This window comes from Tenrec ecaudatus, chromosome 4 (assembly GCF_050624435.1).
Source record: "Tenrec ecaudatus isolate mTenEca1 chromosome 4, mTenEca1.hap1, whole genome shotgun sequence".
In the NCBI taxonomy this organism is placed as follows: Eukaryota; Metazoa; Chordata; class Mammalia; order Afrosoricida; family Tenrecidae; genus Tenrec; species Tenrec ecaudatus.
The window spans coordinates 169,372,257-169,395,233 of record NC_134533.1 but is presented as its reverse complement, the minus strand read 5'-3'; the positions used below and the strand labels follow the sequence as shown (position 1 = coordinate 169,395,233).

At 41.6% G+C, this 22,977-nt stretch overlaps 1 protein-coding gene across 8 annotated transcripts in view; it reads left to right on the top strand.

Annotated features, from left to right (window-relative positions):
* Window positions 1-22,977, top strand: part of PHC3 (polyhomeotic homolog 3) — a 78,305-nt gene that overhangs the window by 7,925 nt on the left and 47,403 nt on the right. For 5 of the 8 annotated variants that reach the window (XM_075547014.1, XM_075547012.1, XM_075547010.1 and 2 more), the window contains exons 4-6: window positions 1,485-1,562; window positions 6,895-6,972; window positions 22,630-22,788. In XM_075547014.1, the coding sequence (XP_075403129.1) occupies window positions 1,485-1,562; window positions 6,895-6,972; window positions 22,630-22,788 (315 nt within the window). The remainder of the gene's footprint in view (window positions 1-1,484; window positions 1,563-6,894; window positions 6,973-22,629; window positions 22,789-22,977) is intronic. The other 3 variants (XM_075547016.1, XM_075547015.1, XM_075547013.1) reach the window with 1 other exon arrangement.

Genomic DNA, 22,977 nt, shown 5'->3' with positions numbered 1-22,977 from the left:
CACTGCAGTTCATGACCTCCTCATGTTGGCAGCGTAGTACTGCCCCACAGGGATTTCAAGTACGACCTTTGACAAGGAGAGCTTCTAACCTACTTTGAGGTGCCTCTGAGTGACCTTGAAATGCCAGCCTTTGGGCTAGTGGCTAGTAGTTGACCCCTTAATGGTTTGTGCCACTCATGGACTCCATTGAAAATGTATTCCTCCAGGGGGAAGAAAAAATTTAATTGTGTTTAAAGTGAAAGATTACACAGCAATTAGATTTCAGCACAAGTTATTCAGTAGTATTGGTTACGTTTCTCACAATGTGCTGTGGTCTTCCTGCGTGGTTCCTCTTGCACCACTTCCAGTACTCTTAAGTTTCCCTGCTTTCTTTCCTGCTCACCTTTGCTTTAGAGTAATGTTTGACCATTAATCTCAGATAGATGATTTTTAAAAGACACTCATCACTCATGGCTGGCGTTCTTTCTTTTGAGTCCTTTGAGTCAATCTGTTCCTTAGCTTAAAAGGTGACGACGACGGCAAGCAGTCATTTTGATTTAAAGTCCAGAGTCTCTCGGGGGATGGTCTCCGGAGTTCTTTAGTCTCAATTGGTCTAGTAAATTTGTACTTCTCAATTACTTGAGTTCTGTTTTACTTTTTTTCTCCCATCTATGAAGATCCTTCTACTGCTGCCCTGATCAGAGTGGTTGGTGGTAGCAGCTGGGCCTCCTTTGGTTCTTTTGGTCTCAGAATAAGAGGCGGCCATAGGTTTTTAAGGCTTACTAGTTTGGTCAGTTACTTTCTAGTCTGGGTTTTTGGTTTTTTTCTTCCTCTTTTGCTCCTGATGAGTAGAGACCAATAGTTGTGAAGCAGAAAAGTTTTTACTTACAAATGCGTATATGTACCTTTCTAAAATTGAATTATACTATTTTTCACTGATAATGGTGGTTTTATGATTATAATTTAAAAAATCATTAACTGTTGTATTGCCATTTAAATAAAACTATATGTGAGAATCAATCCTAAATCTCTTCAGTAGATTAATCTCCGGTTTCTAGAGACTTGTCCTGAAAAAGGCTTATTTCAGTTATCAATAGGTGATAAGCTGTTGCTTCTTCTTGATAATGTGATAGTAAATAGCATCCTGTTTGCAGTACAGGTTAGGAAACAAACCTATTGGCACTTCATGTAGCTCCGGTTTCTTTTTCTTATTGACGGAGGGGTGATTGTTTCCAAAGACCTGTAGATGACAAGCCTGTAGAGTGGAATTGACAATGGGTACAGCCAAAGAAAAGAAAAAAAATCTTTTGGTCATCTGTTTTCCCCATTCAATTTTTCTCTTTTGAAAATCTGTTTAACCAAAGCTTAGGTCATTTTGACCATAAACTGCATTGGTTCATATGTGGGTATTTTCAATTGTTCTGATTTTGTGTTACCCTGATACTGAAAAGCTTTGAACTTCAGGCTTTTGTAGACCTAGTCTTATGAAGGTCTTTTTGTTTTAGGCAAGTTTGTCCAGTGGAAGACCACCTACTTCCCCCACAGGAACTGTCACACAACAGTCAAGTATGTCTCAGACATCTGTAAGTGCTCTAACATTTTTTAAAATTAAAAATTTTAAATTAACATTACCCCAAAATAAACAATTAATGATATTTATGAAGCTGCTATTGTATATTTGTTGATTGCTACTTAAATAATATTAGAGTCCTCTTATTCAAGACATAGGAATACGTTTTAAAATTCAGAGCTAATGTTAAACTTCTGAAAATATGAATCTCAAAATATCTATTTGTATTTTTTATTTTTTTACTATGTTATTTTTTTACAATGTTCAGATCTTATGTGATTCTAAATGATTTCAGTATATGGAAAGCCTGAAATACCTAATAATGCAATGATTTTAGGCTATGTTCTTTCTGTGATGTCTGAAAATATGTCATGTCTTTTGGAAGACATCTGCATATTTCTAGCTTTGTCTATTCAGTTCATATTTTTAAAATTATACCTTTTAGCTTATTTGGGTTATCTCAGTCAAACTTTTAAATAACTACCAGAGATAATGTGACATAATTTGGGGAAGGAATAAAGTTATTTTCCCGTGTTCCACAGATACACTGGAAAAGTTGCCCAGTTGGTAGACAGTTGCAGGAGTGGTATAGTAAATAAATACTATATTTATTTATACATAGGAATAGTAAGAAAAACACTATTATTTTGATGTAACTTCAAATTGCAGAAGTAACAAAAAGAATCTGTATAGCTTTTTTTTTTTTAATCTCTCTGAATCATTTGCAGGTAAGTTGACACAAGCTGTATATCTTAGATACTTTGATATGTATTCTTAGAAACAAAAGTCCTTCTGTTAACAAATCACAGGGAAATGATCAGGAAATTCAACATTGATATAGTGCTGTTCATATTCGAGTTGCATCATTGTCGAAGGTTTCACAGTATTATCATTTTCACATTTGCACCTGATCATCCCATGTTGTACCACATGATACATACTTAGCTATATTCTTGCCGTCTGCCTATTAAATGCTAGTAGATTCTAGCCTTTCTCCTTGCCTCTCTGAGACAACCAAAATGTCTCTAGTTGCTGCAGAATGTCTCCTGGGGACAGAGTCACTGCAGTTGAGAACCAAGGGCTTATCCCAGTACTGCTCCGTCCGGCAATTTTTTTTCTTTTCTAGGATGGTAATATTTTTAATATTTTATAAACCTGACTTTAATAGATTATACTTTGTAGGTCGGTTAAAGAATCAAAGATGAGCTTGTACTATGTTTGTTTATCTGAGAGTATAATCTTGGCTAACTCAGTAAATGCTGTGGTCAGCAGGTAGCTATAGTTGTGGCTCCCAGCCTGACGTTTTTAATTAAGAAAATTCTCTTTTGGTATGGTAATATCCTGAAGTATAGGCAAAATTAGCTTAAAAAGAAATTACTTACGACTTGATGTTAGACCGAAGACAATTAAAAGCTTAAGTCATGCTATCTAGCCTGTACCATCAATACTAGAGCATTGATATGTAAATATCAGCTATTGCATTAATTAAGGTGCATTATTAGTCAAGGGATAGACTGGCAGACATTTTTGTAGTCTTGTTGAAAAGTTTACAGACATTGCTTATTTGGGGATATTCTGAAATAATATTTAAATGCATGTCACATGTATGAAGGGGCTTCCGAAAAGTGGTGGAAAATTAGAATTGAAACATAATGGAATTTTGACCAACTTTTGATGGTCCTCATATATATATTTTTTCACAATGAAAAATATACTTTTATACCGTTTTCCTCGATGTCTCCAACATTCACAGAAAGGACTTCAAATAATCAAACGCTTGCTTTTTATGACAGCGCTAGTGTTAGTGGTCATGAGTCAGACAGCCTTGCCTCATGCAGGCTAGTAGGGCCTGTGACTGGCTGGTGGGGAAAGGGAAGTAAGTGGGGAGAAACTAAAGCAGACCCATTGCCGCTGAGTTGGTTTCCACGTCCTAGCCACCAACAGCACGAGTCGGCCTGCTCTGCTGCACTTCCAAGGCTCTAAGTCTCGGAGAAGCAGATGACCACTTCTTTCTCCTGCCTAGTATCTTTTCGTGTTTGAACTCCCAACCTTTCCACCAGGTCACTTTCCTTTGAGAGGAGCTGCTTAGAAAAAAGAGAACAACATGCTGATTTATTTTCTATTTTGTGTTAACTACTATTCAGGTAGGTTGAATAGCAGCCAAATCATGATGTCCAGTGTAGTTGTGTAAATTTGGATGGACATCCCAAAGAGGAGAGAAAACGTTAGCTGCAATCTCTTAGTGATCATCATGAACCCTCGGGTGCAGTCACATAGGTTTCAGTTTGGGTTATTTTGAGGTGGGTTTCCTGATGACAGTGAAACCTGTGGGCAAGGGGACAACCTCTAGGAGGGAAAATGGCTCCTGCTCGTCAGGTCACTACCTCGCCTCCTAGGAATGTTATGAAGCGAAGAATTCATGGCACGGTCTGGGGGAACTCTGCGGTATGTGAAGGAGACTATTGTTAGTGACTGTAGAGGCAGCTAGTGGGTGCCAGCATGTCCCTGTCTGCTCATTGGAGCACAGTACTAACCCTAGGCTTCTATCAAGAGCAAGGGTGGTGACTGTGATTGTTGGCTCTGAAACGAATTAGAAGGGAGCCTTTAGAATGGTGTCTTCATGATCTCATCTGAGGGGGGCTAGCATTTAGTGAACTTTGACTATAGCGAAATAAAAAACCAAGCCTTTGAACGAGTTCATTCCTGTTTGTCCCTCTGCTGAGAATTTGCACTTTTACTCTAGATACACTGAATTGAAACCTATATTTTTAACAGGATCCTCTGGTGATTCTTATATATCCATAAGCATCACCCAGGACTCTTGTTCAGCTGTGAGTTCTGATTCAGTGCATGTGGAGTGGAAAGGCAGCTATCTCAGTGAACCAGATTGAAGTCTGTCAAAGCCCTGGTCCAAACCAATGAAAAACTGCTGCAGCCAAACCCTGGTGGCTTTCAAATGAGGCCTGGGCATTTTGAGTCTGACGTTATAAGATTGGGGCTACTTTTTAAACATTTGCTTTAGCCAAGTGCTGCTGCTTCAGGGAAGGGGAGGTGTGCACTTTACTGTCAGTTTTGGGAGAAGTTCAGTTTCCCCATTTGGCCCCTGCTCAACCCTGAGGAGGTTTTCTTCCTGACTGCTCCTGGTGACAGTTCTGGCTCCTCCGTAGGCCTCCAGTGATTGCCCTCTCTGGCCCCCACTGATAAATGGGAGTAGAGGGAAGAGATGGGTGTCGATGAGGATGAGATGAAGTTCCCTACGTGGCTACTCTGCCATGGACTTAGTCCAGGCACTCGGGGGAGTGGAGTAGTTCTTGCAGTCTGGTTAGAGTGGATGGAAATCCAGATTCTCCACAGGAGCTCTGCTGGTGGGGGAGGAGCCACCATTTTTTTTTTCTTTCTTGTGGTCTTTGGCTGGAATAGAGCAATTATTTTTTTAAAAAAGAACAATTATTGTGTAAAAGCTTTTTGTCTTGCTAGGCTGCCCTCTTTCCCGGCCCTTATTGCCAGAAAGAATGAGTTTTTGTTTTGGAGTAGCTTCTGGCTGTGCACATTGATGTTCGGGGTTACTGGCTCCTCCTGCAAGTCTGAGTGATGTGAACCAGGGAACTCACCCCTCACCCCCCGCCCCCCTGCTTTCAGTGGGCCTCAGATCTCTGGCTGGTCTGCCTCTGCTCTCTGCCTTTTGAAGTTTCATGTTTATATGTAGGCACCCAGCGCTTTTAGTTATATTTAAAATGAGGAATAGCGAAAAGTAAGTATTTCATCTTCCAGGAAACAGAATTCCTCTTATTTAACTTTTTTCCTAAAAAGTTGTATCTATAGTCTGCCTGATTATGAAGGGGGGAGAAATCCGTCATGATACAAAATGAAGTGTAATCAGTAGTTATCTCTGAGAAAGGAGGTTGGAGAGTTATTTTGTAAATCTTTAGATTGCCTCAGTTAATAGCAGTATTGTCTGGTAGATGGCACAGATGTATAGTTTAAAAGTGACACTGTAGTCCTGTTGGCCCTGACAAAATTTTATGTAAAGCTTTCTGGTTTTTTAAAAACCTTTATTCATTTTCTATTAAAAAACCCCCACCTAATTCACAATTTAAAAGCAACCATTTACTTTATTAAATTTTCTCATATTGTACAACAACAAAATAAGTGTAAAAAACCCCAAGTCCTCTTCCTCCACAGAGTGGCCGCTGGCTGTGAATTGCCCGCCTTGCTGTTAGCAGTCCAGTGCCTAACATACAATACAACACGGGCTCTTTGTGTACTTTTCTTCATGGATGTAGATAGATAAGCCTGTGTTCATTTTGTTTCTTTAAGTGTTACCATGTTCTAAGTATGCTTCCTCTTCTAGGTCTTGGGCATTTTCAGCTGGTGTGGATTATGTGGCTGGGAACTGCAATTGTTTAAATCTCTGAATAACTCAGGGGCTGCCTGACCTCATTCCCTTACCTTGTTTTTTGGCCCTGGAATCTACCCTAATCCCAGATGTCTTGACTGTAATTCACTGTACTGTTCTGCCAAAAAAAGAGAAAAATCTTGCTTTTGAGAGCTTTCTAGTTATGGTGCTACATAAGATGGGTTTTTGAAATCTTAACTCAGTTTTACACATTTATTTACTCATTCATTCAGCAAATAATATTGAGTATTCATTGTGTGCCCAGCATTCTTCTGCATGCTGGAGATAGAACACAACAGACAAAACTCTGGCTGCTTGGAGCTGGGAAGGCACAGACAGAACAATGATGTAATGTGTAATGTGTCTGATGGTGATGAGTGCTATGGAGGAAAACAAAACCAGCCAACCGGGTGGGTGGGACAGGGGATATTTTAGATAGAGTGGCTAGGGAGACCTTTCTGATTAGAGGTAGCATTCGAAGGAGGGTTAGGAAGGCAGCCCTGTTGAATGAACAGAAAAGAGGGTATTGTGGCTGGAGTGGAGTGTGGTTCGGAGTGGAGGGTGGCAGTATAGTTCAGAGATGATTTAGAAAGGTCACTGGGATCCTGATCTAGACTTAGTATTTTACAGGCGATTATGAATCACAGAAACCCGTTGCTGTTGCGGGAGTCTTATTCACAGCCACCCCACATGTAATTTGTAATGGTGCAATGATCTAGTTGTCTAAAGTGTATGAGTGAGTACAACTTGCATAATTCTAAGCAGTTCATCGTTAACTGGGGGGCTACCTGTATTACTGTACTCTGCTTCTGCCTTTCCCCTGACCGTCAGTTCCTAACTTTGTAGTTAAGTTAATGTCAGCTCATGTAACTTTTTCCACTCAAACAGCTCACTGTTAGCGTCACAACTCAAACCAAGTAAAACCCAAGGGTTTTATAATCTTTTATAGGTCCCTGGGTGGCACAAACAGTTTGCTCTTGGCTGCTACCCCAAAGGTTGGCAGTTGGAATCCATCCTGTGGCATCGGGTAAGAAAGGTTTGTCGATCTACTTCCTTAAGATTACCGCCATTGAAACGCCCTGGAGTGCCGTCTGCTCATTCACGAGAGTACGTGATGGTGTCACTACCACTGTGGTGTACCATGAGAAAAGGCTTGGCAGAATGGAGGAGATGATGGACTAGGTGCTAGTCTTTAATTCTGTGACTTGAGTAGAGGTGCCTGCACCCCAACTTTTTTCTTCTGTAAAACTGAGTTGTCCAATTAGTTCACTTAGTCTTCATTGAAAGCGGACCAGGGTTCTGGAAGATTGAAGAAGAATATATATATTTAAATTATGATGTTGGTGAAGATTACTGAATATATTACGGACTGCCCAAAGAATGAAAAAAGCCTGTCTTAGAAGAAGTACTGCCAGGATGCTCCTGAGAAGTGAAGAGGGCTACATTTTGTTTCATGGGTTTTGGGCGTTTTATTTTGTTATTATTATTAAAAAATAATTTTATTGGGAGCTCTCTCAGATATTATAGCAATCCATAATTCAATTAAACCAAGCATAATTGTACAATTGCTGCCACTGTCAACTGCAACACATTTTCTTCTTGAGCTCCTTGTGGACATATTATCAGGAAAAGGAACTCAAGGCTGATACAGTAACTACCTGCTCTCCACTGCCATCACGTCATTTCAACTCACAGCAACCCTACAGGACAGGGTAGAACTGCCTCTGTGAGTTTCTGAGCCTGTTCTCCCAAGGAGTGACTGGTGGCTTTGATCTGCAGACCTTGTGGATTGTAGCCCAGTGCATAGCCACCACTCCATCAAAGGTTCGCAGGGACAGCAGCGTCAGCAAAAGAAGGAACACCCTCACCAAGCTGGATTGACACAGGGCTCACAACAGTGGACTCAGACAACCGTGATTGTGAGGAGGGCGCAGGGCTGAGCAGTGTTTCGTTCTGTTGACGAGTTGGAACTGATTGATGCCCCCTCACAACCACAAACACCTTTTCATCCCAGGTCTCCCCAGAGCTGGATCAAGGAAAGGTTAATAGATTGGGCTCTGGGATCTGCTCTTAAGCTTTCAGATGAGCCTTCCGTGGTGTTAGACGTAGAGAATTCAGAATTAAGATTATATTTGAAGAAAGTGTTATTTGTGTTAAAGCCCTATAGTTTTAAAACCATCTCTGTGACCCAAACGGTCAACAGTTACTCTGAAGCAAAGTTGAGATCAAAGGACAGGGAAACTAGAGTTCTGGAATCAAACAACCAGAACACAAAAGAGAATGTTGACTTACTGTGAACAATATTACTAGTATCACTGAACATTTTTGCATAGAAATGGTCAGATGAGGACATAATGTGCCTTTAAACTTTCACAAAATATGAAATAGAATATAAACAAGCCAAACAAAAGTCCTGTGGTTTTTCTGAGGAGACTCCTTACTGGTCTCTTTAGCAGTGTGTACGTGCTGTGGACAGAGCCTGTTATACATGAGCGGGAGAGAGGCGGTGGGGCTTCCTAACAGCCCCATACACCGTGAGCAGTAATGGTCCTACAGGGGCAGTTCTGCAGGGCCATGGTGAGTTGGTGTGGACTCCATGGCGGAGGCATGTTACCAATATTTATTAAATGATGAATGGTTGTTGTTAGGTGCCATCCAATCAACTCCGACCCATAGTGATCCTATCTAGGCACAACAGGAAAAAACACTGCACCGTCCTGCTCCCTCTTCACAATTGTTGGTAGACCTGAGCCTGTTGATGAAGCCACTGTGTCCGTCTATCTCGTTGAGGACCTTCCTCTTTTTCTCTGCCCTCCACTTTACCACACTTGATGGCCTTCTCTAGGGACTGCTCTCTCCTGACAACATGCCCAAAGTCTGCAAGACGAAGGCTGACCATCCTTGCCTCTAAGGAGCACTCTGACGGTACTTCTTCCAATACAGATAGTTTGTCCTTTTAGAAGTCCGTAGGACTTTCGATATTCTTCTCCAGCACCCCAACTCAAATGCACCAATTCTTCTACAGTCTTCCTTACTCAGTGTCCAACCATTACATGCTTATGATGCAGTAGAGAATTCCATAGTGTGGGCCAGGTGCACCTTAGTTGTCAAATTAACATTCTTGCTCTTCAATGCGCTAAAGTGGTCTTTTGTGATAGATTTACCTAATCTAATATGCCCTTTCATCTCTTGAATGCTGCTTCCATGAGCATTGATTGTGGATCCAAGTAAGAAAAAAATCCTTGACAACTTCAGCCTTCTCTCCATTTATCATAAAAAATGAATTCTGGTTAATTATTATAACCCTTATCTAATGATGAGTAATAGGAGTTATAATAATTGACTAGAATATGTAATGCATAATATTCTTGATTAGGATATATCCTGCTTGCCTGATATTAGGTTGTAGAATAATAGTTTAATCCTGCGTTCTTTGTCAATTACATGCAGGCAGCCAATTAACAGGTATATCTGTGCTTCTGCTGGAGGTGCATGAGTCCAAGTTCCTTCCCTCAGTGACATTACTATCCATTTGAAGAGCCATGCCTAGGCCTATCGGTTAATCATCATATTGTTAATAAATATGATAATCAAGTGATAAAGGCTGTAGAAACTAATAGAAAAGAGCTTTGGTATTTGGAGAGCGCTTCGAGTATGGGACATAACTAGCTGCCTTTGAGTTGGGTTGATTCTTAGTGACCCTATAGGACAGGGTTTTCCTGGGAGTTTCTAAGATAGTAACGCTTTAAGAGAGTAGAAACCCCTTTCTCCAGCAGAGCACCTGGTGGTTTCGAACTGATGACCATGCAGCTTATGAGACATAAGCTGAGTTCTGAAAATGAGTAGAGTTTTCTGAGCAGAGGATTCATCATGAGGCTGAGATCCTGAAACAGCAGTTTGATTTCAGGGCTTCATACCTGAGCGGGATTCTGTATTAGCCTTCCATCCTTGCAGGTGAGGTCCCTTATAGAGTGTCTACAGCTGCCCGGCCCCGTGTTAAATGCTGAGGATTCAACAGTGATCAATATACAGGGGGACATAGACAAGTAAATAATCAAAGGACACTATGATAAGACTTGTTTTTTTTTTTTTTTTTTGGCTTGCTGGAGTATCTTCAAACAACTTCCTTCTCAGGGACACATGGAAGATAATCTTTGAATCTTTGTTGGCCTGGAAATTCCCACCCTGTACTTTATTTATTATTGCTATATAAATTCAGTGTAAAAATAACTTTTTATGGGAAATGTGAAACAGAGACCATTGTTCTCAAATACCAGTATTGCAGACAAAAAGCTGATGTCAGTCTCATTATCGTTCTTCTCTGAGAAACTCGTTCTTTCTGTGGAATCTTCTAGGCATGACATTTTTCTTTAGTTCTTTTGGAGTTTCTTGTATGTGTGTCTAAGTGTCCCTGTAGGGCATTTGCTGGGCTCTTCAGTCTGAAAATTAAGTGTTTAGTGTGCATGTAAGGAGGTGGTGCAGTAGTTTAAACACTTAGCTGCTAGCCAACAGGATGGTCCTTCACACTCACCAGACGCTCCACAAGAGAAAGACACTTATAGAGAGAAAGATAGGCCGTCTGTTGTTAGGGCCATTTGTAGTCTTTGGAACCCAGTGGAGCAGTTCAACTCTGCCCTTGGTATTGAGTCTTTGGCTGTCGGAGTGTTTACGCATATGAAATAAAAAAAGAAAGAAGTCCTTTCTACTTCTACGTTCTCCTGCTCTGGAGCTCCTTTTTTTCCCCAGTCATTGGGGGCTCATACAACTCTTATCACAATCTATATATACATCCATGTATCAAGCACATTTCTACATTTGTTGCCATCATCATTCTCACAACATTTGCTTTCTACTTGAGCCTTTGGTATCAACTCATTTTAAAAAAATCATTTTATTAGGGGCTCATACAACTCCTATCACAATCCATACAGACATCAATTGTGTAAAGCACATTTGTACATTCATTGCCCTCATCATTCTCAAAACATTTGCTCTCCACCCAAGCCCCTGGCATCGGGTCCTCATTTTTTTCTCCTCCCTCCATTCTCCCCCCTCCCTCATGAACCCTTGATAATTTATAAATTATTATTTTGTCATATCTTGCTCTGTCCCACGTCTCCCTTCCCCCACTTTTCTGTTGTCTGTCCCCCAGGGAGGAGGTCACATGTAGATCCTTGAAATAGGCTCCCCCTTTCCATCCCACCCTCCCTCCACCCTCCCAGTATCGCCACTCACACCACTGGTCCTGAGGGGATCATCCGCCCTGGCTTCCCTGTGTTTCCAGTTCCCATCTGTACCAGTGTATATCCTCTGGTCTAGTCAGATTTGCAAGGTAGGATTCGGATCATGACAGTGGGGCGTGGGGTGGGTAGCATTTAGGAACCAGAGGAAAGTTGTATTTTTCATCGTTGCTATATCGCACTCTGACTGTCTCATCTCCTCCCCAAGACCCTTCTGTAAGGGGATGTCCAGTGGCCTACAAATGGGCTTGGGTCTCCACTCCACGTTCCCCTGGCCATTCACTATAGTAAGATTTTTTTGTTCTGATGATGCCTGATACCTGATCCCTTGGCACCTTGAGATCGCACATCATTTTTTGCCTTATCTTTTTACTCTGGGTTGGGGGTTTTTCTGTGACTTTTTCTGTTTTCATTGATTGTTTTTTTAGCTTATTCATTGTATTTCTAAGCTCTCGTAACTTCTTGTTTTCTACGTGTTATTTCTTCATAAGAGACTGTGTTATGAGGGAAATATATTCAGTCTCTACTCTGATACTTAAAATATGAAAAAAAAAGTTGTTTTATTTCCTGGGAAATTTCTTTTCAGTGGATATTACCTTGAACCTTTGTTTACATTGCTGCTGATGGCTTTCTTCTCTAAAGCCTAGATTTTCTGCTAATAATTTTAGAGTGATGATTTTAGATGTGTCAAGGTAGGCTTTCCCCACCGCTGGGAAGATAGGTCTGCTCCCTTATAAACTTGTGCCCTTGGTGGAGATGCCGACTGGATCCGTGAGGAAGTAGCACAGAGGCTACATCTGATATCCTTTGGCTTCAGTGAAAAGAAAGAGACTCCATCTCCACAGCATCCCCAGGCCAGTTGCAAGCGCAGAGGCTAGATGTTCCTCTACCTTTATCCTTCCTCCCACAACGTTCTTCTGAGGGGTTTATTGCAATGCCTGCACAGAGCTCAGAAAATACTCAAGTCTAAGAGAGGTTTTTCTAGAAGTTAACGGGTTACCACAAGCCAGGTTCAGAAACTATTAAGGATGGAGTGATTGGTCCACAACACTATCTCTCCTCAGCCAACAGCCAAACCTCTCTCCGATTCTCCAACTGTCAGCACATGGTTCTTTGACATCTGCTTCTGTGTGTTAGGAAGCCCACCTGCCACTTCACTTGATCCACACAGTCCCTCTGCTATGTGGGTGTGGCTCCTTTGCTTTGTCCCAGGGGCTCCAGTACAATAGTCTCTGGTACCTCTAGGCTCAGCCTCTGCTACTTCAAGCAGGAGCCTCAAACATGCTTCAACAGTGGCTTTTTTCTGTTCCTGCTTCTGACATGGCTCAATCTTACAGTCAGGGCTGTGGCAACCAACACTGACAAGGCCCCTCTATTAGTGCTTCACACAACCTAGTTCCAAAGTTGAGTCCAGTCATCTGGTGGGAGTTACAGAGACATGGATAGAAGAGCCATATTAAGAAATGTCCTATCACCACAAATGTAAGCATCATGTGTGCTGCTGGTGGGGAAGGGTATCTCTTTGACAGTTTTAGGGAGTTAGTGACTTGGCTGCATGGGGACAATTTCAAAATAAAGATTTTACTTCAAGGTATCAGTACCTACTCTTTCATGCCTCTCTCTGGTCCTTGGCCCTCTGCCACCAAGCCTCTTGGTCTCTGCTCAGTTCAGACAATGTTACAGAGTTCTTTTATGGAGTACAGATAAATGCCCAAAGGGCACAGCACTCTACCATAAGGCTTAGCCCAAAGGCATTTAGCTCCAGTTCCCTGTGTGGGTCCAGAAGACCGGCTGACAGGAAGAGATCCTCATTTGTGACCCATTCCAAAGAAAGTTGACTCAACAGAATGCTTAAATTATAGAACCGTATTATTAATATCACATGCATGTAAAATTTTGCAGAAGATCATCCATGAATGGTTGCAGCAGTACATTGACAGAGAGCTGCTAGAGGTTCAGGTCGGACTCAGAAGAGGATGTGGAACAGGGATATCATTGCTGACGTCAGATGGATCTTGGTCAAAAGTAGAGAATATCAGAAACAATTTACTTTTGTTTTATTGATTATGCACAGGCATCTGTTATGGATCGTAAACTATGAATATCCTTGAGAACAGCGGGAATTCCAGAACACGTCATTGTGCTCATGCAGAACCTGTCCATGGATCAGGAGGCAGCTGTGCAAGCAGAACAAGAGAATACTGTCTATTTTAAAATTAGGTTGTATCCTCTCAGCATACTTACTCAGTTTGTATACCAAGCAGATGATCAGAGAAGCTGGATTGTATGAAGAAGGATGTGGCATCAGGATTGGAGGAAGCCTTAACAACCTGTGATCTGCAGATGACACAGCCTTGCTTGCTGAAAGTTAGGAGGACTTGAAGCACTTGCTGATGAAGATCAAGGATTATAGCCTTCAGTATGGATTACAACTCAATGTGAGGAAGATCAAAATCCTCACACCAGGACACATAGTTAATCTTATGATAAAGAGAAAAGGTTGAAGTTGTCAAAGATTTTGTCTTGCTTGGCTCCACAATCAGTGCTCATGGGAGCAGCAGTCAAGAGATAAAGTGATGTATTGAGTCATTCTGCTGCACAAGACCAATTTAAAGTGATGAGATGCAAGGATGTTACTTTGAAGACTAAGGTGTCCTTGACTCAAGCCATGGTATTTTCAGTGACTCCCTGTGCATGCAAAAGTTGGAGACTGAATAAGGGAAACTGGAGAAGAAATGGTCAGTTTGAATTATGGTGCTGGCCAAGAATATTGAAAAGAGCAGACAAGTCTGCCTTGGAAGAAGCACAGCCAGAATGCTCCTTAGAGGGACAGATGGGGAGGCTTTGTCTCACATACTTTGGACATGTCAGGAAAGACCAGTGCCTGGAGAAGGACTTCAATGCTTGATAAAGGGGCAGTGAAAGAGAGAGAGGAAGACTGGGCAGGATGGACTGACACAGTGAGTACACAGCAATGGGCTCAAGCACAGGAACAGTTGTCGGGGTGGCCCAGGACCAGGCAGGGCTTCTTCCTGTTGTGTGAGTCAGAACCAACTTGATGGCATCTAACAACAACAACGAGTGCCTGAAAGAACCTACCCTCAGGCCAGGAAGCCTACTTCTCTGTCTGTGCTTTGGCTCTGGGTTATGGTGTTGCCCTTCCTGCGGTGCTGCTTTGGTGTCACAGTTTTCTGCCCCCGGGATCTCAGAGGTCCAATGTGCAGGATATCTTAGTCAAAAAGACATGCTCTACTCCTGGGTCTTCATTCCGCACGGTAGTGAGATCCCTTTTACTGCTCCAAGATGGTTTAGTGGAAGCCCAGCAGGATGGCAAAACAGACCAATCTATGGATTTCCAAGTTTGTCTAATAACAATTTGCTTTAACAATGACTCAGAACGGAATCATATAATCCTATCAGTATCTTCCCTCACCTTATGCAAGCCCATCAAGAATAAGTCATTTGGTGGGAGTTACAGGACTGGAAGAGCCTTGTTAAAGATCACACTGTACGTCGTGATCAGTGAGAATGTTCAGCTTTTTCTTGAAACTTCTGATTTTCATCAACTGGAGACTTTATGAATGAATCATTGTGAATTTATCTGAGAAAATGAGTTCCTTAAAACCAATCATTTCCAGTATTTTATAACTTATGCCCTTATTTATCATCTCTTTTAGGAGGTACTTTTTAAGTCTAAAAACACAGTCTTTAAAGCATTTAAAAAAATGTAATCTCAAGTGGTTGAACTCAGATGCATTTTGCAAGACTTAATACTAGTTTAAGATTTCCACTGTTACAAAGTGGGTGCATAAGCAAATGTAGTGGAGATAGCTGATGGTGCCCAGCTATCAAAAGCTATAGCATCTGGGGTCTTAAAGACTTGAAAACTGACAAGTGTCCATCTAGCTGAGAAACAACAAAGCCCACATGGAAGAAGCACACCAGCCTGTGTGATCACGAGGTGTCGATGGGATCAGGTATCGGGCATCAAAGAACAAAAACTCATACATATCATTGTGAATGAGGGAGAGTGCGGAGTACAGACCTAAAGCCCATCTGCAGGCAACTGGACATCTGCTTGCAGAAGGTTCATGGGGAGGAGATGAGCCAGGGTGCAGTATAACACTGATGAGACATACAACTTACCTCTAGTTCGTTAATGCTTCCTTCCCCCCCACTATCATAATCCCAATTCTACCTTACAAATCCCCCTAGGCCAGAAGATGTACACTGTACAGATAAGAGCTGGAAACAGGGAATCCAGGACAGATAAACCCCTCAGGACCAATAATGAGAGTAGAGATACCAGGAGGGTAAGGAAAAGGTGGAGGAGAAAGGGGAAACCCGAAGCTGGTTGCACACAATTAAACATTCTCATTGTATTTCCTACAGTCATCCCCCCTGCCGTTCTACCTTTAGCATTTTCAAAATTTTAATTGTCTCAGTGTTATTTTCAAAAGTTTACTTGTGACGGGGTCAAAATCTGAAAGGTGTGCGTGTGTTGGTCAGTCTTGTCACAGTTTATGAGGATGCATTTGTGTGTACAATTTAATCATTTCTCAACATATTCACATGTGAGGTATGAGGGGGCTTCAAAACTTTTTTCCACTGTAGCATTTTCTTTTTTTTTAATCGTTTTATTAGGGGCTCATACAACTCATCACAATCCATGCATACATCAATTGTGTAAAGCACATTTGTATATTCATTGCCCTCATCATTCTCAAAACATTTGCTCTCCACCTAAGCCCCTGGCATCAGCTCCTCAGTTTTCCCCCTCCCTCCCCACTACCCCCTCCCTCATGAACCCTTGATAATTTATAAATTATTATTTTGTCATATCTTGTCCTGTCCGATGTCCCCCTTCACCCACTTTTCTGTTGTCCGTCCCCCAGGGAGGAGATCACATGTTGATCCTTGTAATCGGTCTCCTTTCCAACGCACTCTCCCTGTGCCCTCCCAGTATCGCCACTCACACCACTGGTCCTGAAGGGATCATCCGCCCTGGATTCCCTGTGTTTCCAGTTCCTATCTGTACCAGTGTCCATCCTCTGGTCTAGCCAGACTTGAAAGGTAGAATTGGGATTATGATAGTGGAAGAGGGGCGAAAAGAAGCATTGAGGAACTAGAGGAAAGTTGTATGTTTCATCGTTACTATGTCGCACCCTGACCGTCTCGTCTCCTCCTCAAGACCCTTCTGTAAGGGGATGTCCAGTGGCCTACAAATGGGCTTTGGGTCTCCAGGGGGCTACAAAACTGTGGAAAATTTTTGTTAACTTTTAATATCATTATCCCACAAACTGATGTGTCTTTCTGTTGAGTGTATGCATTTGTATATACATACGTATGTGTATGTATACGAACACACACATAGTCGTTAGATGCTGTCAAGTTAGTTGTAACTCATAGGGCTCCTATGCATAAAAACACTGATAGTCCTGCGCCATCCTCACAATTGTTTTTATATTTGAGCTCGTTGTTGCAGCCACTGTCAGCGCATCTCACTGAGGGCCTTCCCGTTTGTCGCTGCCCTTCCATGTACCAAGCATGATGTCGTCTCCAGCAGTTGGCCTTTCCTCAAAGCATGTCCAAAGTACATGCGACAAAGTCTTGCCATCTGCATTTGTGACTATACTTCTTCCAGAACAGATTTGTTCTTTCAAGATATTTTTAATATTCTTTTGTCAGTTCAAGATACTTTTAATGTTCCTCACCATCACTACAATTCAAATGCTTCAGTTCTTATTGTATGCATATTTAGAAATGTATGGGTACCATACATTTGTGTGTGCACTAATGGGATAGAATGGGAAAATTCCTTCTTCATTCCTAACTACAATGGTCAGGACCAGCTTGTGTCAAATTTCCAAGGTGTGAAAATGGATCCACTTCGTATCTTCCATCCTCCATCCTTGTCACCAGTTGTTCACACGGCACACTCTCTGAGCAAAGCGGGTCATAACTCACAAGTTAACCTGACATCGTCTTGGAGTCCAGCCTGACCCTTGGCATTTCTCAGACCCCCGCCTTCTGGAACCACATTTTATGTGTTAGAAGTATGCCTTCTTTCAGATTGCTAAATTTTTAGGTTCCCACTGGCTCTCGCTGCCCTTGTTGGTTTGTTAATTCACGGAGGGTGTACCATCCTATAGACACAACCTTCTTTTAACAAAAGACAAAATGAAGAGATGTGAGTCTTTGTAGAGTTCACAGTGTGGGGTTTCCATGCCCCAAAGAGGGATTCACGTTTGTCTCTGGTACATGGTCACCTACTAGGCTGTCCTCAGCTGCCAACCCCACAGCTCCTCTCTCCCCAAACATTCAGGTTCAGGGTTCTTATTGGTCTTGCCATCTGACCATGATAGATTACATCAAGCCTTAGGAAGTTTAGCCAAATTCCAGCTCCAGATTGTCCCTCTTGGTATGGCTAGCCCACATTAGCTCAGGTGTTAGTATGAGGAAACGGAGAACAAAGGGCAAATTGCTCTCGGCTAGTTGATCCACATGCCGGACAGTATGTATATACACTGCAATCTTATTCTGTAGTCCTTTTTCTGAAAGCCCTAATGTGGCTTAGAGATATTTCCGTGCTGATGACTGCACATACATCATCCTCGTACTATATAATAGTGTTTCTTCCTTTGGCTCTACCTGCTTGAGTCAGGTTAGCCAAATGGCAGAGGTAGCTCTGAAATGGGTTTTGTCTGTAGGGAGTACTCTGAGGCAGATTCTTTTGGGGACACCAAGAGGTAGTTGAGCTCAGTGGATTTTCGTGGCAGACCTGGATTTCTGTAGTGAATCCTGGAATCAGTAGCAGTGGGGAGAGAGCTTCCCAATAGGGCTCAGGGAGCGACTTCTTTGTGAAGCAGAGGGCTTGAAGAATGAGAGGACAGAATTGACTTTAAGACTTTTAGTGAAAGCAAATTAGGAGTGTTGAGGTGGAGAAAATACTGGAGAACTGTGAGAGCATCTGGCTCAGGTAAGTAGAGTGAAGCAGAAAATAAAAGCCTTATCAATTACGGACAACACACACTACCTGCCATCAAGTCAATTCAGACTCATGAGGACAGTGCCCCTGGAGGCGCTGTAGTGAGACTGTGTAGCTCTTCTCGGGTGGAAAGAAAACCTGCCTTTCTCCCACAGAAATGAGCAGGCCAAGTTGTAGCCCCTCCAGCAGGGAGTGGATTTCTTGCAGAGATAGTTACTGCTTTTTTGGCTCATAGGGCAGACACTAGTAAACACTTCCTGAAATGTTGCTTGCTAGAAACATATGACATGTTTGCTTCTAGTTCCACATGGGTGAGACATTGGTTCTTTGATCTCATAATTTACACAAAGCAGAATACAGGTGGTCAGGAAATTACTATGTAGTGGTTTTTTCATACTTCCCTTTTTCTTTTGTTCTCAAATACAGCTTGTATGAAAATACATAATGTACAGATGTGTTCTTTGTTTTACTTCCTTAAAGAGACAGTGTCTTAAGTATTTTAATATTCAACCAATAATTTCTTCAAGATTGTTTCTGTGGTTTTTTAAAAAAGATAATCGATTATCTTTACCAGAGTTCCTGCCTTGCCTCCTTCCTCCTCCTGCCCTGGGTCCAATTATGCTATAAGTGGTTTCGTTCTTAGAGTAAGGCTTTATCCCAAATGCCTTTGTAATATGGTAGAGAAAAGGAAGACTCATTTTTGAAGAGCTTCTTAATAACTTACTATCAGATCTCAAAGATAAAATTGAACTAAGATTACCACACCAACCCTGCATTTATACTCTCCTCTGTTAGACACAGAAGCACTGGGGGTGCAGTGGTTCAAGCATTGTATTTTTAATGAGAAAATTGACAGTTCAGACCTACCAGCTTCTCCATGGTGGGAGATGGAGCTGTGTGCACCAGTGGAGATCTCCAGCCTCAGACACTCTACTCTGCCCTTTCAGGCCCCTGAGTTTGAACCAACTTGTTAGGGACTATAAAACTGATTCCTTCTTTCCACTTTTCATGCATTCTCACTCTCTGTCGTGCGCTTAATTATTAATAATATAATTTTCCCACGAACTCTTTGAAGTCTCCTTGTATGAAGATTACCTTTGTAGATAGTTCCAGCCCTTAAAGAGTTTAGTGTTTAGAAGAGATGGAAATGTATGGAAGACTAATTAGGTTAAAAAGGGGGAGTAGTCACTTCCACTTTGGGATGGATTCTGTTAACCTGGAAACACTAATTAGAGTGAATGAATTTTGAGGAGCAGTTCGTAATATAGGTGAGGGTGGGTTGGGGGGATGCTGTATTGTTACTTTTGCTGTTGGGAAGCCTGAGACATCATGGAAACAGCAAATAACTTCCGGTGTCTACTGCATGGAGGAGTGGGAGAGGAGGCAACGCTAAAGCGGGCGACAGGGGCTGTTGAACATTATCCTGAATGGGAGTGATTTTTAAATGTAATTAATATTAATAAAATTAGGAAAAATGATCTGGCATTTAGAAAGAGATAAGATAATGATTTTAAAATAGGAATTAATATTAATAAAATCAGGGAAGGATGATCTGGCAGTCAAGGAGATCCTTCTGCAGCTGTTAAAGTAATCTAACTGGCAGTGCCATGGGCCCGGACTCTTAACCCAAGTCGGGGGTCCTCAAACTATGGCCCGCGGGCCACATGCGGCCCACTGAGACATTTATCCAGCCCGTTGGGTGTTTTGCCCCCTTTTTTTCCCTCTAAAATATGTGCATAGGAATTTATTTATAGATTTTTTTAAAACTATAGTCCGGTCCTCTAACGGGTCTGAGGCACAGTGAACTGGCCCCCTGTTTAAAACGTTTGAGGACCCCTGTCCCAAGTGATTAGAAATCAAAATGTATATGATGAGAAAAAGGTACAGATTTTGAGCCTGTGGCCAAGAAGAGTGAAGAATCAAGGATGACATTCAGTCCGTCTGCCCTGGGGAATTCCGAAGATGCCTGTTTCATTTGTGAGATAGGGACTAGATGGGGGAGCTGGTTTAGGAGGAATAGTAATGAATTTGGCCTTTGAGCATGTTGAGTGGGAGTTGGCACCAGCTAGAGAGGTGTGTTCTGGATCTGGAACTCAGAATAAGGGTTTGCAGTCACGGAATGAGAGTCACCAGGATCAAATCAGTTGAAACCATGGGAGTAGAGGAGACAACCTCTGCATTCAAGAAGAAGGAAAAAGCTAGGATGATGTGAACATTTAGGGAAGGCCAGACAGAGAAACTGGCCTTAAAACCTAAGAGAAAGAAGGGCTGGTCTGAAAAGATTGCATTTGCTTTTCGTAGTCAGAGGTCATTTGTTGATAAGGAGATTGAAGAGATAGGTGTCCTTGAATCTGTTCCAACCCACATTGAGCTTCCACACAGCATAACAAACATTGCCTGGCCCTGCACTGTCCTTAAACAATTGTTAGGTTTGAGCCCATCGTTGTGCCCGCCGTGTCATTCCCTTCATTGAAGGCCTTCCTCTTTTCTGATGCCCCGCTATTGTACTGTGCACCATGTCCTTGTCCAGGGACTGGTCTCTCCTAATAACATGGCCGAAGTATGTGAAATGAAATCTCACCATTCTATCCCCTCTTCTAAGGAGCATTCTAGTCATACTTCTTCTAAGACAGATTTGTTGTTCTTTTGGCAGTCCACAGTACTTTCAATATCCTTCCCCAGTACCATAATTCAAATGAGCCCTTTCTTCTTCAGTCTTCCTTATTCAGTGGTGTAGTAGGAGTCAAAGTCAGATTACAGATCAATTCTGTATTATTTTAGTTATGTTCATGCACATAACTATTGGTTTAAACATCATTAAATGATGAAATATTTATTGAAAAGATGCATATATCTTTAGTGAAGTATCTAATTCTATATCCATTCCTTTTTAAATAATTCTCTAGTTTTAAATACTTATATACACCTAAGAAGTTGCACAACTATTATAGAGAGGTCCTATGTATCCCTCTCTCAGCTTCCTCCAGTCACTACTCAGGTTAAACAAGTGACTCACGCTAGTTCTTATGTTAACCGTGGGCCCAGCATCTGCTCCTTTACTGTAGACTCTGTTTCTGTATGTTCCTGTGACTCAAGCCTCGGGCTTTGCTTTCTCACAGGGGCCTCTCTCGTCCTCTACTCAGGGAGGACTGGACTGCGAGCGTCACTGTTGCTTCTCTGAGCTTCAGAGCAGAGTTTTGCCAGCTCTCTTCTCAAGTGTTGAGCAGCCTTTTTGAATATCTTCACTCTAAATGGGGGTTTCACTTCTCGCTATCCTGGAAATGGGCACTATGTGAGATCTTTGGTTTCTGTAGGCCCAGGCCCAGTTGTTCCCTTGATGACCTTGGTGTTTTGACTTTGAGTTTCTTCCTCTATGGCACCTAGGGATTTTGCTTTCCTTCCATGTTTTTGTGTTCAGCTATATACCCTAATTTTTAAAAAATCATTTTATTAGGGGTTCATGCAACTCATCACAATCCATACATACATCAATTGTATAAAGCACATTTAAACATTCGTTATCCTCATCATTCTCAAAACATTTGCTCTCCATGTATACCCTAATTTTTTAACACTGATCTAGGATATTAGTGAGTTTGTGTATGTGGGTGTATTAATCTAGTCCTCCTTGTTCTGAATCAGAAGTCTAATGAATTTTTTTGGTTTATTATTGTTTTCCCCAAAAGGATTAGACATCAGATTATATTATTCTTTTTAAGAATTATATTTATTTTTAACCCAGGTAGTCCATATGCTACTGAAAAGATGAAGAAGGGTGTAGATGCCTTCCTTCGTTCTGACCCTGCCCAGCCCAGCCCAGTTTCCTTCCCTTGACTGCCAACTACTGGTTCCTTCTGGGAGAATAGGCTTATAGAGACTAAGCTGCTTCTTGTAGGAGCAGTTTTAAACTTACAAGCAGGATTTATAAGTTAATTTTGTAACCAATATTTAGGAGTTTTCTGTTTGACAAGTAGCAATTGTATTTTTTTCTATTTGAAGTTCCTTTGAGTTAGAACTATAATGATATGTTACATGTTTTATATACATGACTAGGTTATCTATTTTCATTTTTGTTCACTTTAGAAACTCTTCAAAATGTGACAGACAATATATGCCAAAATTGTGCAAACTATTTGGTAGAATGCTTTAAGTTAGTATGTGGAATATGAAAATAATGGAACATTAGCTAGTGCAAATGACATTTTAAGGAAGATGCTAGGAGTTTTATTTAAACACATTGTGCATATCCTGAAAAATTGTCCTGGTACTGACTAGTCCATGCTGTTTTCTGCCTGTGTGCAAATAGTTTACCAAAGAAGTAAAGGGTCTATCAGAGATTAAGTTCTCTTCATGGGTTCCTTAGTCACAATTTATGTTCATTGATTGGCTGATGGCAACTTGGTGACATGGAAGCAAGAAATGGAAGCCTGTAACCTAATATTCTTTCCATCCTTAGATCAACCTCTCCACCTCACCTACACCTGCACAGTTAATAAGCCGATCCCAGGCTTCCAGTTCTACCAGCGGCAGTATTACTCAACAGACTATGTTACTAGGGAGTACCTCGCCTACCTTAACAGCAAGTCAAGCTCAAATGTATCTCCGAGCTCAAATGGTAAGACTAAACCGAGTGTTTATGGACTTAAGAGTGATCAAAAAGTTTGTTGATTTAATGCAATAGCAGGCATTTAAAATAATGTTTTGAGTGTGTGTGTGTGTGTGTGTGTGTGTGTGCATGTGCACACCCAATTCCCATACATTATGTCATGGAAAATTCTACCGTTAATAGGTAAGTCTTCTTGGT